The 15,671-nt window shown below is 43.1% G+C and overlaps 1 protein-coding gene across 1 annotated transcript in view; it reads left to right on the top strand.

Moving 5' to 3' along the window:
• The first annotated feature begins 2,435 nt into the window (after positions 1 to 2,435).
• Positions 2,436 to 15,671, top strand: part of LOC150022480 (aldehyde oxidase 2) — a 74,045-nt gene continuing 60,809 nt past the window's right edge. Inside the window, exons 1-7 of the mRNA XM_090282376.1 lie at positions 2,436 to 2,627; positions 5,081 to 5,147; positions 7,182 to 7,275; positions 8,248 to 8,356; positions 9,996 to 10,122; positions 11,955 to 12,016; positions 13,051 to 13,137. Of these exons, the coding sequence (XP_090138502.1) occupies positions 2,574 to 2,627; positions 5,081 to 5,147; positions 7,182 to 7,275; positions 8,248 to 8,356; positions 9,996 to 10,122; positions 11,955 to 12,016; positions 13,051 to 13,137 (600 nt within the window). The 5' untranslated portion in view covers positions 2,436 to 2,573. The remainder of the gene's footprint in view (positions 2,628 to 5,080; positions 5,148 to 7,181; positions 7,276 to 8,247; positions 8,357 to 9,995; positions 10,123 to 11,954; positions 12,017 to 13,050; positions 13,138 to 15,671) is intronic.

Consider the following 15,671-nt stretch of genomic DNA (forward strand, 5'->3'; position numbering starts at 1 on the left):
TGCCCCACTCTCGGTCTGCTCCCATGTGTTCCATCTTTGGCTTTTGAAGAGCTCGGAACAGACAGCCGCACACCAGGGACATGGAAGTGTGGCCAGTACTTTCCCATTTACATCAACAAACAGGATTTGTTACACGTTTTCTAAAAATAGGTTTGTTTGAGTTGTGAGAGAAGATAGTGTCATTTCCAATATTAAATCTGTCATTGGGTAACAGGGTTCTTTGACATCACTGTTCAGTAGGATAGGTAGTAAGCTAAGGCAGGGAGGAGGAGAGAGACATGTCTCACCAGTTGACCCAGCAGTCCTGAGCCTGGTCCCATAAGATTGCGAGGCATTCCGAACCTCACAAGCAAAGATAGCACAGGAGGAAGGGAGTCCTTGAGGCTCAGTGCTGGGAAAGGGAGCGTCTGTGGCAATTTCATTAACTATGACAAAAGAGCCTTTACTAGCTGAGAAAGAAGGCCTTTGTAACTGTTCATTATTCCCAAGGCTTAGGAGGGGGAGGGGGAGAATCTAAAAGCTGACTAAGGTATATAACCCCTGAGCCCCAATAGAGCACTAAGATTAGCTGAGTGCCCACTTGTAGCCTCGGCTCAAGTGTATAGAACAAACTTACTAGCAACTTTATTTCCTCTATATGTGGGGCATTCAGACTAGCCAGATGCCCGCGTGCAGCTTTGTGCTTGTATGTGTTTCATAAATAAACTTGTATCTCATTCCCATTATACGTGTTTTTCTCCTGTTTGAATGCAGCTCTTGCAAGCAAGGCAAGAATCAAGGAACAAGCTGGGGGCAGTGGGTAGGGGGAGGGCATCCCCTGACAGGTCTCTCCCCAGTAACATAACTAACTCATAAAACCTTTCTTACAACAAATATACAAACCCTTGAGTCATTAGATGTGAGTTTCTCTCATTCACCAGAACAATCCATTTAAAAGTGAAGAAATTCAGTCTGGAATAAGATCTGAGAGAAACACTTGGCAGAGACAGCATCCTACCTTCATACCCTTCATTCACTCTGCAGAGAGTGATTTTTAGAACAAGCTCCCAGAGTCCCCGGGCTTCTGAAAGAGAGAAAACCCAAGGACTTCAGGCCTCACCCCCAGCCCACTGAACAAAGCAGGAACCTTTCTGTTTAATTTGTTCACACCTCATAAGATTTCACTCAAACAAAAGTTTCCCTGGTCAAAACAAGTTTGAAAACACTCCTGAAAGTCATTCAAGGTCAGTTTTCGGTTTCCCAGAAATTAACGTATTTAATTTCCTTGATCCAAAGTACTTTTATATCTTCTACCTCTGATACTATAAGCTGATTTAAGAACTCTAAAACTGGTCTCCACACGTGCACGAGGATGGGTATGCCTGGGACCTAGGAATTAGAATTATAAAGGAAGTTGGAAGCTTCCAACTGCATTTGATTAGGAATGTTTCTGGATGAGCTCTGTGATGGGAAATATCCTGAAGCCACATCTGGACCAAGTGGGAAAGAAGATCTTAGTCAGCCAGGTCAAGAGGATGGCAGGTGTTTGCTGTCTCTGGCCTGGGGCACAGACATGCCAGGGCTCCACACACTCATGAAGGAAGTGCTGGGGAACAGAGAGATCTCGCCCCCACACCTGAAACCAGACCACTTGAGCAGCTACCTGCATCACCCATATGTGAATCCAAGTCCTGGGCATTGCTTTAGCTGAAAGAATAAGAACTAGTTAATTTTATCTACAGATATGTAACTAGAGCTATTCAACAAGATCAAAAGTGATATATTTCTTTTTATCGAGGAATCTGTCTATATACTAGGGTGTTTTTTAATTTCTTTCTTTTTTAATTGTTTTTTTTTTTTTTTCCATTACCATTTATCACTGACAGGTGTTTTAATTCAGGAGAACCTGGTTTTAGTTCTCATTTTGCCCCTTACTTTCTGCATGGTCCTGAGCTACTGATCTTATCTGTCAGCACCTCTGTTTACCTGTGAAGTGGTTGCCTAGACTAGATCCCGATTTTCAAACGGACCAATCCAGTGGGTGGGGAGGAAGTAGGAAGGGTATACAGGGGCTGGGTGGGTGCAACACCCAACACCTCCACTTTAGGGCACAGTCTGGAGTTGTCTGTGTGACTTCCCACGAGGATTCATTTCTGCAACTCGAGTAAGATGGGAAAAGTGGGAGGTCCACGTCTAGCTGTCTTTGAGAAGAAGGAAATCCATCCGGGATATATTCCTGGGGCTGAGACCGTGTACGAAGTGGTCTCACGCTTAAAGGTTGGTACGGTTTTCACACTGAGGCCCTCCAACTTCGGAGAAACAAGAAGAGGTGTGGCTCCTGCACGGAGCAAGCTTTGAGGCCAGGATTGGCGGGAGGCAGAGTGAGGCAAGAGGTGGGAGGCCCGGCCACACAGGAGTCCTAGACTGAAGAGGCCACCGAGCCTCCTGCCCTGCTCTCTGGGACTGCATCTGCCAGCTCCTTTACACAAAAGGGTTTCAGCGCTTGGATTTAAATCCTTTGTGCTCAGTTCGGTGTCTGGTGCCGAAGAGCATTTCCATTTAGAATTGTAAAGCAAAACCTATTTACAGCTGCGATGCCTTGCCAGTCGACATCGGATGAGCTGGTTTTCTTTGTGAACGGGAGGAAGGTAAGTGTTGTGTATTTGAAATAGCAGAAAACTGCTAGCCTGCGGGGAGCCTTTGTGGCCCAGGTGGGTTGAAACTGCTCCCATCAGGGACAGGAAGCCAGGGATTGGGAAACCACACTCATTTGGCCTGTTCCCGCTCAGCCGCTGCTCAGCCTCTGGGATATGGGGAGGCACGAAAGCACTGGGGTTGACCCATTAATCGCAAAGCTGTCTACAATCCAGCTCTGCTATTTACTGTATAAACTTATGCAAATTACTTCTCTCTGAGCCTCAGAGTACCCATCCTCAGAATTTACTTTCTACAGAGATTGTTAAGATTAAAAGAGAGATGCGTCTTTCGAGGTTCAAGAATCCCCTCAATGCTCGTAAATCACTTAACATTGAGCCTGATATACTGGAAGCACTTTGCCTAGTAACATATCTTGATCCTCAAACTCAGGAGAACAAACAGAGCTTTCTTCATTTTTTCTATTTATCTATTTATTTTTCTAGTTCTCAGTTATACAGAATTGGTTGAAATGCAATTGCAGTCCATTCTGAGGCCCCTCTTTCCTTGGGTTGTGGCTAAGTTCCAGAAGGAAGCTATGTGACAAGGAGAGGGGGGCTCCCCCTTTGACAGCGTCCCTGGCATCCCCTCCTCCTGTCCACACAGGCCACTAGTTAACCCTCAGTGCCCTCTGACAGGCCCCCTCCTTTCCTGAGTCCCTGTCTTTTTTTCTTTTTAAGCATTATTTTTTTAAGGTTTATTTATTCATTTATAGAGAGAGAGGAAGGAAGAGAGAAAGAGAGGGAGAGAAACATCGATGTGTGAGAGAAACATCTTGATAGGCTGCCTCTTGCACGCCCCCAAACCGGGACCTGGCCTGCAACCCAGACATGTGCCCTGACTGGGAATTGAACCAACAACCTTTCAGTTCACAGGGTGGCACTCAACCCACTGAGCCACACTAGCCAGCCCTACCCATTTCTTAATGGAACCATGCTATAGTTTCCAAGGCAGATGGCTTCTATGGGGTCTCACTACCTGTCCTCCAGGGCCCCTCGGCCCTCCAATACCACAAACATAATTGGGATTTGGTCATGTTCACCCACCACTCACCCCACAGCTTGGCTCAAGAAAGGACATAGAACACAGAGGTTCGAAGTTTGCATCATTTCCCTTCTAGCTCTCTATCTTGCAGCCAGTCCCTGCAGCCGGCAACCACCATACATTTGTCCGAAAATATCACTCTTGAGCTGAGTCCTTACCCATTTGCTCCACTGTCCTAGGCTTCAGAGGCTCCTTCCTCTATTTTCTGTTCCATATCCTCTGTGAAGTGGATGCAACTTAGAATAGTGAATAAGTTAAGAGTTGGAGAAAAAATGTAAGTGTATGTGGTGGGGGTGGGAGTCAGCTAGATAATAAAAATACTATCCAACCACATTCTCAGTAAATGTTTTCAAAGGACCTGGGGTGAGGTAAAGGCTGGCAGAGGAGGGCTTCTTCTTTTGTTGATTAGGAGTTTCCTAGAGAGCCAGAAAGCAGTTGAATTTTAATATCTCAATTTGGAAGCATCTTCCTGTACTTTTTTTTATTATTTGAGGTCTACACTAGTTCGTGTTTTTATTCTGGGTGGAGGAGAAGAAACTAACATGATGAACTATATCTTCCTTTCCTCTGATGCAAGAGAATGGCTAGAGGTGTTTGCAGGACACCCCAAGGCAAAGGCAAAGAAAATATTCCCAAATAAGCAAATGGGAAAGAAGCACTAACAATGGCTGTTAGTGTAAATCCCCCACTTTTTAAGGTGAGGGAGGGAGAAAATCTAGTGTTTCACCCAAGCCATCCCGGGGTCCTGAGCTGGGGCAGCTTGGTTCCCCAGCAGCCACTCTGCCACACTGGCACCTCTAGGGCCTTTCTAGGATGACATCACCTCCCCCTACCTCCATTTTCTGCCACCAGCTCGTAAGATCCCTGATATTAACAAATGTCCTCCCTGCTAGAGGTGTTTCAGAGACACCAGAATAGAAACTGTTCCTACCCAGTTTTCTTCCCTCCAGGACTCTTCATTATACACACACACACACACACACACACACACACACACACACACACACACACAGCATCCAAGCCTCCCCCAATCTGAAATATTTCAAGAGTACAAAAGACTGAGTTGGAAGATTCCAGAAAGAGTGGAGCCAACATGAAGAACACAACTCTCAGGGCACCTTAACACAGCAGTGGTTTCCAGCTCTTGTCACATCGAAGAGCACAGTTGCCATACTTGCTTAGTGAGCCTCCTGCTCTGTAAATGTATGTGAAGGTTGCTTGCCCTCAGATCACAAAAAGCAGGGGCAGATGAAATCAAGCCTAATCTTATACCCCAATCCCTAAATCAAGCAGGCCATGATGGACATTCCACTGGGTCACTGATTCCGTCCTCATAATAATCTGTTTTCTGTTTTCAACGCAGGTGAGAAAGAGGAATGCGGACCCAGAAGTCACTCTCCTGACCTTCCTGCGAAAGAATTGGACCCTTTTGACCAAAGTCTCAGCTGGGTCTATCTTTGCCTCAAAACCCAGGCCTGCTCTGATTAGGAGAACCCATCCAACCCTCCATCCCCTGCACAGTCAGCCCCCTCAGCCCTTGCTCTCTCTCTGCAGTTGGCAATGGTTTTAAGGATATTAAGTTAACTGAGCTCTTTATAGAGGATGAAGTTTCTCCAGAGTGTCTTATACTTGATTTAATAGCAGTGAAATAGAAGCTAAGCTCTTTACTTCAGCACTAATTACTCCTTTAAGGGCCTTCCAGATCCCAGGAGGGTGGTTATGTAATGGAGGTTTGTGTTTCATGTACCCTGCCCTGGAAAAAAAAACAAAAACAAAAACAAATTTTCCAGATTCAGAGAGAACATATGTCATAGAAAAAGACTGCTTTTTCCTACATCTGTTCTTTACAGCAGATTATCTCCCACCATTTTATATTCTGAAACTTAAATCTTCATCATGGTGGACACATTTTAATTGATGAATCTAATGGATCACCCAAGGAAGACAAAAAAAAAAAAAAGAAAGAAAGACAAATTACAAATTGAGGGAATCAGCCCCTAAGCAAGAATTGGTTAAGAGTGCACATGGATTTTAATTAGTTGTCAATGTTTGAAAATTAGAAAATCTCATATTTTTAAAAAATAAGACTTATAGCTTCTCATGAAAGATGGGAAAATAGTCGTTCCTGTGTGGCTACAGTCTTGCTTAGAGGTGAGTAGGGACTGTCCCTGGTCCCCTATGTAATGTGCAGTGTGAGCTCTCCAGTTACACGCAGCCCACTCCACTCGTTCACGTAATCTCTCTGATAAGCATTTGAGGTTATGACTTAATTTAAATGAATAAGCCCTACGACTTAAAAAAAAAAATCTGAAGTCTTGTTAGCCAGTCTAATTAATTACATCCAATCCCCTAAATTTTGTGGAAATGCACCACAATTAGGGAAACGGCTAACTAAAGAGAAGGTGCAAAGGTGGGGCCTAGACCTGGAATTGAAACTGCACCAAGCAAGAGCAAAGGGACACTCAGGGTAGTATGTGAAAACAGGGGGCAGTTTTCCCTGAGGGCTCCCTCACTTGCATTCAAATGCAATACAAGTTACTACGCAAAACTAGTGATACATTGAAGTGCTAAAAATAAATTCTCTTCCAACTGCATAATTAGAACCCAGACAAATACCTGTAATGAAATAGACTTTTTCAAAGGGCTTTTACTTTTACATCTATTATCCTATGAGATGCTAATGAAAATCACACGAAGATAAAGTAGATACTATTGGGTTGGCCAAAAAGTTTGCTTTTTTTCCCCATAAGATGGCTCTAGTAGCACTTAGTTATCTTGAACTTCATTCAAAACAATTTTGTTAGATTGTATTGTGACAGCTGTCATATCAGCATGCATTTAAAAAAACTTACCAAAATTGGTGAATTTTTGTGTAGCCATTTTAATATTGAAGATGGAAGAAAATATTATGCTTTATTAATTCAAGAAAGGTAAAAAGGCAACTGAAATGCAGAAAAAGATTTGTGCAGTGTATGGAGAAGATGCTCTGACTGATGGAACGTATCAAAAGTGGTTTGCAAAGTTTCTTGCTGGACAATGGATGTTCCACAGTCAGGTAGACCATGTGAAGTTGACAGCAATCAAATCGAGACATTAATTGAGAACAATTAACATTCTACCACATAGGAGATAGCTGACACACTCAAAATATCCAAATCAATAAAGTTATTGGTGAACATGAAAAATGTGTCTTTTATTTTATGGAAGAAACTAAACATACTTTTTGGCCAACCCAATACTTTCCTCTTTGCAAGTGAGAAAACAGGCAGGGAGAGGTTAATGCAATTAGTGTCACACAGCTAGTAAGGTATGGAGAGGCCTTTACTGAGACCTGAAGGCAAATGACTTAGACCTGTACACCCACACACACCCAAAGAAGACTTTCCTCACTAGTGGCACCCCAATTGTAGTGGGGGCCACATGTCTACCTTGCCATGTTTTCCTTGACCACCTCCTTCTAGTGGGCCTCACAGGAACCAAGGACGCCTGCGGAAGAGGAGGCTGTGGCGCCTGTACCGTGATGGTGTCTAAGTGTGACCCTGTGTCCAAGGAGATAAGGTATCCTCCCCAGAAACCCAAAGGCCAGAGGAGGGCTTTGATACTTTGCCAGGCTTGTATTCTCATCTCACAGATAAAGAAGGTCTCCTTGCTTCATGATTCTCACCATCTCCGGATGTTAGACCCCTCTAAAACTCTGATAAAAGCTATGACCTCTCTACTCAGAAAATGCATAAATTAATTATATTTTGCACACAGTTTCAGGGAGGTCATTGACCTCCCAAGGCCCATCTACGTATTGCAAGTTAAGAAATCCCAATTTAGGCCAAGCATTCATTTTTCGGCTAAGAAAGTTGAAGATCAACAATAAGTAGTAGCTTGTTCAAGGTCATACAACTAGTAAGTCATAGAACAAGGACTCAAAACCACATTTTTTGGCTGACACTAATGCCCTTCTACTGTTGAGCTGGGACAACCTTGCAGAACAGGGATCTGGGCCATAATTCCCTCCTTAAATTAAGAACCAGATTCCAGGACTTGGGCTGCTTTCAAATCCATTGGCCAAAAAAAAATCAAGAAATGGCCTCAGAACACAAGCCACCCAACACTGCTCAGTGACCTTATACAGGGAGTTTAAAATTAACAAGTAAAAAAATTCACCAGTATGGGTAAAAGACATGTGTTTTTCCCTGTATGGGGTCAATGTCTTAATGAATACCTATTGAGGTCCTACCCTACTCCAGGCGACACAAGTCCATGCCCACTGAGTCCAGACGCAGGTAGTCTGTTCTGGGCTTGGAAAGTTTTTCTGAAGTTCTGAATGCCCATATTCCCGCTGAGGATCCCCATTTCCTACAGATAGCACAGAGTTAGCAGAAGGGACTCTTCCTCCCTGCCCCACCTGCGGTTCCCATCTCTCAGGCTGAACGATAGGCCTGGGGGATTTCCTGCTACCCTTCTTGGTTCCCAGGTTCCCCATGAGGCAGCACTGTGTTATTCCCCTTGATTTCCTTACTTCTCTTTCTTACGAAGACATTTCTCCATCACCGCCTGCCTGGTGCCCATCTGTTCTCTGTATGGAGCTGCTGTCACCACTGTGGAAGGCGTGGGAAGCATCAGAACAAAGCTGCACCCTGTGCAGGTAAGAACATATGTTAGTTCTCACTTCTTTACTTTGTCTTTTTAACCAATGCTGAATTGACTGTACTGCCCGGGGCTTCTAGGTTATGGTCAGGTAAGTAGAATCTTTGGCTGCATATTGATCGGGATAATAATATCTGTTAAGTGATTTAAAAGAAAGCTGGAATAGAACAAAGAGCAGAATAGCAGTAAATAGGGGGGAGGGGAGAGGGAGAGAAGGGGGATAAGTAAGGGAAGGGATTAGTCAAAGAACCCGTATAAAAGACTCATGGACATGGACAATGGGGAGGGATATAATTGTGGGAGAGGGGGTGGGTTGGGTGGGGGAGAGAAATTAGGGGAAAAGGGGACAACTGTAATTGAAAAACCAAAATAAAAAAAAAAAAAAAAAAAAAGAAAGCTGGAAACCCATCCATGGTTTCTTCAGGATCATCTTTTTTCTTACTTTTTCTACCTGAATGATAAATAGGATTATCAAAACATTAATTAATGCCTATTGGACTCTGATGTAGAATAAATAAATTAAATTAACAACTCTGGAGCTAAAAGGATAAAATTCAGGATTATTCCCTGTGGCCTGGAGGTCTCGGGAGTAAAACCAGAATTGAGGGTGACTACATCAGAGCATGAGGACAATCATTTCTCCAAAGTTTAACTTGAAGCTGGAACACAGAGGCTGGTTTTTGGGGTACTGTGACATATGCTGGCAGAAACACAGTGATTCCTCTGTCATTGTCATGGGGATTTGGAGAGTCATAGGTCCAGATCCACCAACAGCACAAGTCCTTCAAGGCAGAAGGAGCCTGGGTTTAACCATGCGAATATCGATTCCAGGGAGGTCAGCCGAGAAAAGGGACCCAAGAACATTCATAGAGTCTCAGAGGAGGTCAGAGCGTATGTTTACCCCAGGGTTGATAAACCTGACCCCTAAGGTAATCCTATATTACGTTGTGAAACCTAGAGCAGGGCATCCCAAATGTTAGTGTGCCTAAGAATCAGCAGGAGCTATTCAATATGCAGATTCTGAGTCAGAAGGTTTGGCGCAGAGGCCTGAGGTCTGGCATTTCCTACAAACTCCCAGGTGGAACCAACGCCCCTGGGCCATGGACTACATTCTAACTAGCGAGCATCTAGAACACAGACCAAAATCTTGGACCTTTGAAAGCAGAGCTGCTTTTGAGCCAACACAAAAGAATTTAATAAATAATATGATGAAGTCAGCAGTAGATCATCTCCAAGTTAATAAAAAAGAGATGATCCTGTGGTCAGAACTAAGCTGGTCAAGACGTAAAGTTATTGAAGAAAACTGTTTTTAAAACCTACACGTAACTTCCTTATAATTACTGGTATCTAGGGAATTCTTCTCACTTGGGAATGGAGGCTGCATGCTACTAATTCCCAATTAGAAGGATCTGGGCACTCGAGAGTGAGAATTGATTATAATAATAGAAAATGGCTTCTGAGTCACTTCTTCCAAGAGCAGAGTAGGAAAGGGAATACCAGCCACCTCTGATAGAGGGGAGGAGGGCACCGCTTAGGGAATGAGCTCTACCCTGACAAGGGAGATGTGGGATGGGGCCCTGGTGAGAGGTTGTGGCAGCAGGAAGGCCGGGCCTGTGACTACGTATGTGTGCTTCCAGGAGAGGATCGCCAAGAGCCATGGCACCCAGTGTGGGTTCTGCACCCCTGGCATGGTGATGTCCATGTACACGCTGCTCAGGAACCACCCGCAGCCCTCAGAGGAGCAGCTCATGGAAGCCCTGGGGGGTAGGTTTGACACACAGAATGTCACCCTCAAGATCAGATGGGAAATGTGCCTCACTGCTTCATCTCACTCACAACGTCACCCCAGCCCCACTCAGGGACTGCCTTGGTTGTCTCTAGTTACCATTCGCCCAGGAGAGAAAAACATTTGTTGAAGCGGCCTGCACAGGACTAACACAGTACACGTGAACCACACCCCAAGCTTGACACCTCACTTCTCTATCCAGTGACTTATTGGGCTGCCTCCATTAGGGTTGTCATAACCAAGCATCACAAACTGGATGGGTTAAAACCACAGGATTTATCCTCTCACAGTTCTGGAGGCTAAGAGTCTGAAATCAAGTCCGAAGAGTCTAGAGGAGCATCTTCCTTGTGTCTTCCTAGATTCTGGTTGAGAGTCCTCCTGGCTTACAGATCCATCACTCTAGTCTCTGTCTCCACCTTCTCACGACCACCTACCCTGTGTGTCAGTGTCCAAGTTCCCCTCTTCTTATAAGGACACCAGTCACTGGATCAGGGCACACTGTAATCCTGTATGACCTCAATTTAACATGAGTACATCTGCAGAGACCCTATTTCCAAATAAGGTCACATGTACAAATTTCAGAGGTTAGGACCTCAACATATCTTTTGAAGGGACACAGTTAACAGCCCTTCCCACGTCAACAAGATCCTTTAAAATTTGGCATGGGTTTGAGTTATTAAGTTATTAAGTTATTAAAGAGGAGCTTACAAACATAGCCCTTTTGCAGGATTAAGGAACATTATTTTCAAGGGTGAATAATCCTTAAAATAGCCATGTGCATTAGATACACAAATTCTTAGACTGAGGCCTAAGCATAGGCAAACTCCTAATCTGCCAGCTGCTAGCAGACTTCCTTTACTCTCTCTGCTCCATTACAGAAATCAGACCAAGTCACCTAAAATCTCCACCTTTCTTCGGTCCTTCCACTCTGTGAGGTCCTTCAACAGCTCTTCCCCTCTCAAATGTGGCCAAGCCTACCCTCCGTCACCAGGCATTCAGAGTAGTCCAACTGGACTCACTAATTCATGCTTCCTCCTCTGCTACATGACTCCTGCTGGCCAGTCTCCTCTCAATCCCTAATCCCTTTGCACATTTTCACTTCTGCACCTTTGCTCACGCTGCTTTGTGAATCCCAAACATCCCTTCCCTGCTTTTAACCAACCCATTGCTTGCTCATCGCTCAAGCCTGGGTTCTTTGTGAAGCCTTCCCGAATGACTTCTATTCCACACTGACCCTCCTCCACCCCCAACCCTGTGCCTTCATCCTTGGAAATGTGAGGTTCTCAAACTTTACCATGCACTGCAATTACCCACAGACCTCTTCTCTTAAAGGCAGAGTCCTGGGCCCATCCCTGGATGTTCTGATTCAGGAGCATTTTTAACAAATACCACCAAGAAATTCTGATGCAGTAACCTAAAAACCACTGTGGACCCCTATAACAGACTGTCCAAGGCATGATACTTTGCTCATATAGTGCCTTAGAAATGGCCTGTATTTTCTGTGTTTTAGGATCCCTATATCTTTCATAGGGTCTGAGATATAGTTGTTGTCGAGAGATACATGTTGAATGAACAAATAAATTAATAGATGCATGCAAGTGAAATCACCAAAAGGTTATCATCTTCTTTAGGACAGAGAATAAAACTAGAATTGAGGTGGTGGAAAAGAAAATATTCTAAAAAGAGAAAAAAACATTGAAGAGTCTGGCAGATATTTAAATACTCTAAAAAATACCTGGGTCTATTTTGACTTTCAAAAGAAACCAGTAAAAATAAAGCCTGCTGATAATCACACTCCTTATTTTCTTAGGAAATCTATGCCGCTGCACTGGGTATCGGACAATTCTCAACGGTGGAAAGACCTTCTGCATGGTGAGTAGATGACCGTGGGAACACCCTACAGAGCAAGCATGGCCACCTGAGACATTTGGGCAGAAGCAAAGAACTGGAGTATCTGGAAGTACTTTGCTAGACACTTAGAAAAAATGATTTAAGGAAGATGATACAAGACGTAAGTTAGGAGGAAATGGGAAATAAAAGAGCCAGCAAGTGGAAACCTGCTTTAAAATTTGTTGATTGTCCATTTATTTCCAGTGAGTCCCACGCAGAACCCAAATGTGTGGCTGCCTAAATGGTTTTCTTTTTTATCATCTTTTTAAATTTTTTTCCTTTTTCTTTTCTATTTTAAGGTCCTTATATAAATGATAACATTGTGTTGTTGAGTCTTATATATGCTAGAGAATGGGCAAATAGTATTGCCCTGAAAAGTATCATACTGATTAATTTTACTACTAGGATTTTTACCTAAGAAAAAATTCAGAGATGTACATAAGTTTTACAAATAAGAAACATAAATGTATATTATACTGTTATTCATAGTTATAAAACATAGGAAGAAATTTAAGTATACATAATTAGCAAATATCCATATCCATAAAATGGATTATTGTGCAATCAGCAAAATTATATTTTAAAGACATTTTAATAATATATAAAAAGACTCATTAAAAATTAACAAATAAGTAAACAATAGGAAAATGAATAAAAAGGCAAAATAAAAAGTATATTGTAATATAAATATAGGACAAATATTTATTATGTACAAGTATTACCAGTGGAATAGGGTAATGATATTTTATTTCTTTATGCTTTATACTATATCTTTTATATTTTACACTATAATTAAATACTTTCTATATGTTATATGTCATAAGTTTTATATAGTTTATATGTATCATTTTACTTTAAAAACAAAGCAGAAAGAAGAAAGATGTGATGTTCCAACAGAAACCATCAAAAATGATGAAAAATGTCATCTCGTTCGAATTGTCAAGCCTTTCAAGGCACACACAACCGTTGACTTATTTTTTTTAAGTTTTTCATCTCAAGGCATTTTTCCTTCCTAGGAATCAAATGGCTGTCAACAGAAAGGCACAGGGAGATGCTGCTTGGATCAGAAAGAAGATGCTTCCTCACGTGGCAGGAACAGTGACGTGAGTCCCTTTACTTGTTTTTGCCTCTCCCTGAGAGTACTGCTTGATGCTGGCCCAGTGATGACACTCTGTGCGTCATTCCCTGCTTTACTTAAACGAATGTGCTAAGTGCCTACACAAAAGAGGCACTTGGAGGTGGCTACAAAGCTGATTCAAAGCCCGTGCTCTGACTCTCCTCTGGACTCTCTGGACGCCTGAAACAGCAAAACAAACACCCACTCAGACCAGAGAAAAAAGACTTACCTCAGCACAGATGAGCCCCACCCTCAGGTGGAAATGGGCTTCTGTGCCTGGCCCTTCTCATGCAGACTTGTCCTCTGTCACTGTGTCTCCTCCTTTGTATGGAAAGGGCACTGCAGCCTCAGAAAGGCTGAGGAGCCAGTCAGTCCGAAGTCACGAAGTGAGTTCATGCCCCACCCCCTCCCCCATCTGGGAAGTTAGCCTGAAATGTTGCAGTCCCTGGCTTTGCTCTCTGATACCAGTTTTCAAAAAAAAATCCACTGCCAAGTCCTGAGATGAATAGATTTGCTTCCCTGTAGATGAGGAAATCCAAGAGAACAGAGTTGGCTTTAGAGGAAACTGAGGCCATCATCTCCCCCCTGAATCTGTTTCTATTTCTCAGACCGACCTTATTCCCATTCTTGGTCTCCCACTGTCACTGTATTTTGGTCTGAAGAAGGCGGGCAATGTACAGAAGGGTGTTGCAAAGGAAATTGGGCCACACCCCCATGACCATTTCACAGAGAATTAATGCCTTGGAGGGGTCAGTATATTTTCGAAAGTCTGATTCTCAATGTTGTGGCCTTGGGAATTCAATCTGGGCAATGATTGGGCTCTAGAAACCACCTGACTTACTTTAAGTAAACTCAAAAAAAGCATACTGGGGGGACCCCCAAAAACCAGAATTTGTTTATAAAAGCTTGTGTATTTATTTTTACACGTTTAAACTTCAGTCACCCTCAAAGTACTCCCCATTTGATGGAGAACACCTATTGAGATGTTGTTTTTTTTTTCCACTCCTCAAAACAGTTTTTGAGCTCATTGACTTGATGTCTTTTAGTGTTTCTGTCATTTTTTGTTTCACCTCTTCCACATCAGCAAAACATTTCCTTCTTTCCCTCTGAGGACTTCCTTCATTCTGGGGAAACAAAAAAAGTTCCTCAGGGCAAGATTGGCTGATTGTGGGGGTGGGGCTCAGGGGTCATGCCATTCTTAGTCAAAAATTGCTGAACACTCAGCTGTGGTGTAGGCAGGTGAGCTCATAAATCACCCATCATGACATGGGCAAATGCATCAAAAGAGTCTTCAAAAAATATTCACTGACGCCGGACATAGCCTCTCACATCAGTGCCAGCTGGTACACTGATATAGATGGCTTCTTAGAACACTCACCTGGAGGGGAATCCTGTACTACAAGGAGCCCACCCTCCAGAAGATAATTCCAGTTTGGGGGGTTACCCCTCATCTGTGCCCTGATATTCCTTTATAAAGAGAAACACAAATATGAAGTAGCCACATGTCCCTTCCCTATAAAAAAACAACACCTAGAAAGTCAAATTTAAGAAGGCTGCTTGGTGAGCATGGATGCAGAGCAGTTGAATAATCTTAAGGGTAACCTTATAGAAGACCCCTCTCTCCAGCAGGGTAGACCTGATGTCCACCCCAAGACCCTCCCTTCTCTTTAAGCTATGGTAACATCTTCCATTGAGTAACTGTTATGTCTCGGTCCAACACTTGTCAAGGGGAACTTTTAATTCCTCATTAGGTTTGTTTTACACTTGAATTCTCAGACACAATCTTATGTTTAGGTCTTAGAGATATACCGCATTATTGCTCCCAGTACTGCCTACACTTCTAATTCCAGCTAACACAAAAACTGATCATTCAGATACTGGCCTGTCATGCTTGAATCTGGGGTCCTACTAAGAACATTTACAAGGAGCAATTACAAGTTTTCTTTCTAGATCCTGAGAAGACCTCAGGGAGAGAGAAAAAGATGGGAAGTATTGGATAAATGTCTGGCCATTTTACCTAATTGTCAAAATTACCCTTCAAAATATGCATTATTTCCACTTAACCTTTAAAAGGGTCGTGGCAGAGCTGAGGATGAACCCAGATCTGCTTGCCCCCAGTTTCTCCCCATGCTCTCCTCAATGACACAGACCTCCTGTCCTGCTTCCCACGGTGCACTCCCAGCTTCCCTGAATACTTCAGGAATGCTTTCTGGGAATAAACATTGGATTCAGACAAGATGACAGTTTGGGCAACTTTTCACAGTGCTTTGGTTTCCTAATAGTTAAAGTGGAGATGATAATGTACTTTCCTTGTATAGTTGTTGGGAGGATTAAGTAAATTACCGGGACACATAAAGCACTTGGAAACTAAGCTCTATAAATGTTAACTATTGCTATTAAAGTTAGTCAGGGATGGTGTGTGTTTACACATGGGCATATTATGTTTAGAGTCATTTTTATTTAAGCTGCAGGACTTTTCAGAGCTTCTAGCATTTTGAATCCTGACTTGACAGATGAGAG

This window comes from Furipterus horrens, unplaced genomic scaffold (assembly GCF_987537825.1).
Source record: "Furipterus horrens unplaced genomic scaffold, mFurHor1.1.pri manual_scaffold_1, whole genome shotgun sequence".
NCBI lineage: Eukaryota > Metazoa > Chordata > Mammalia > Chiroptera > Furipteridae > Furipterus > Furipterus horrens.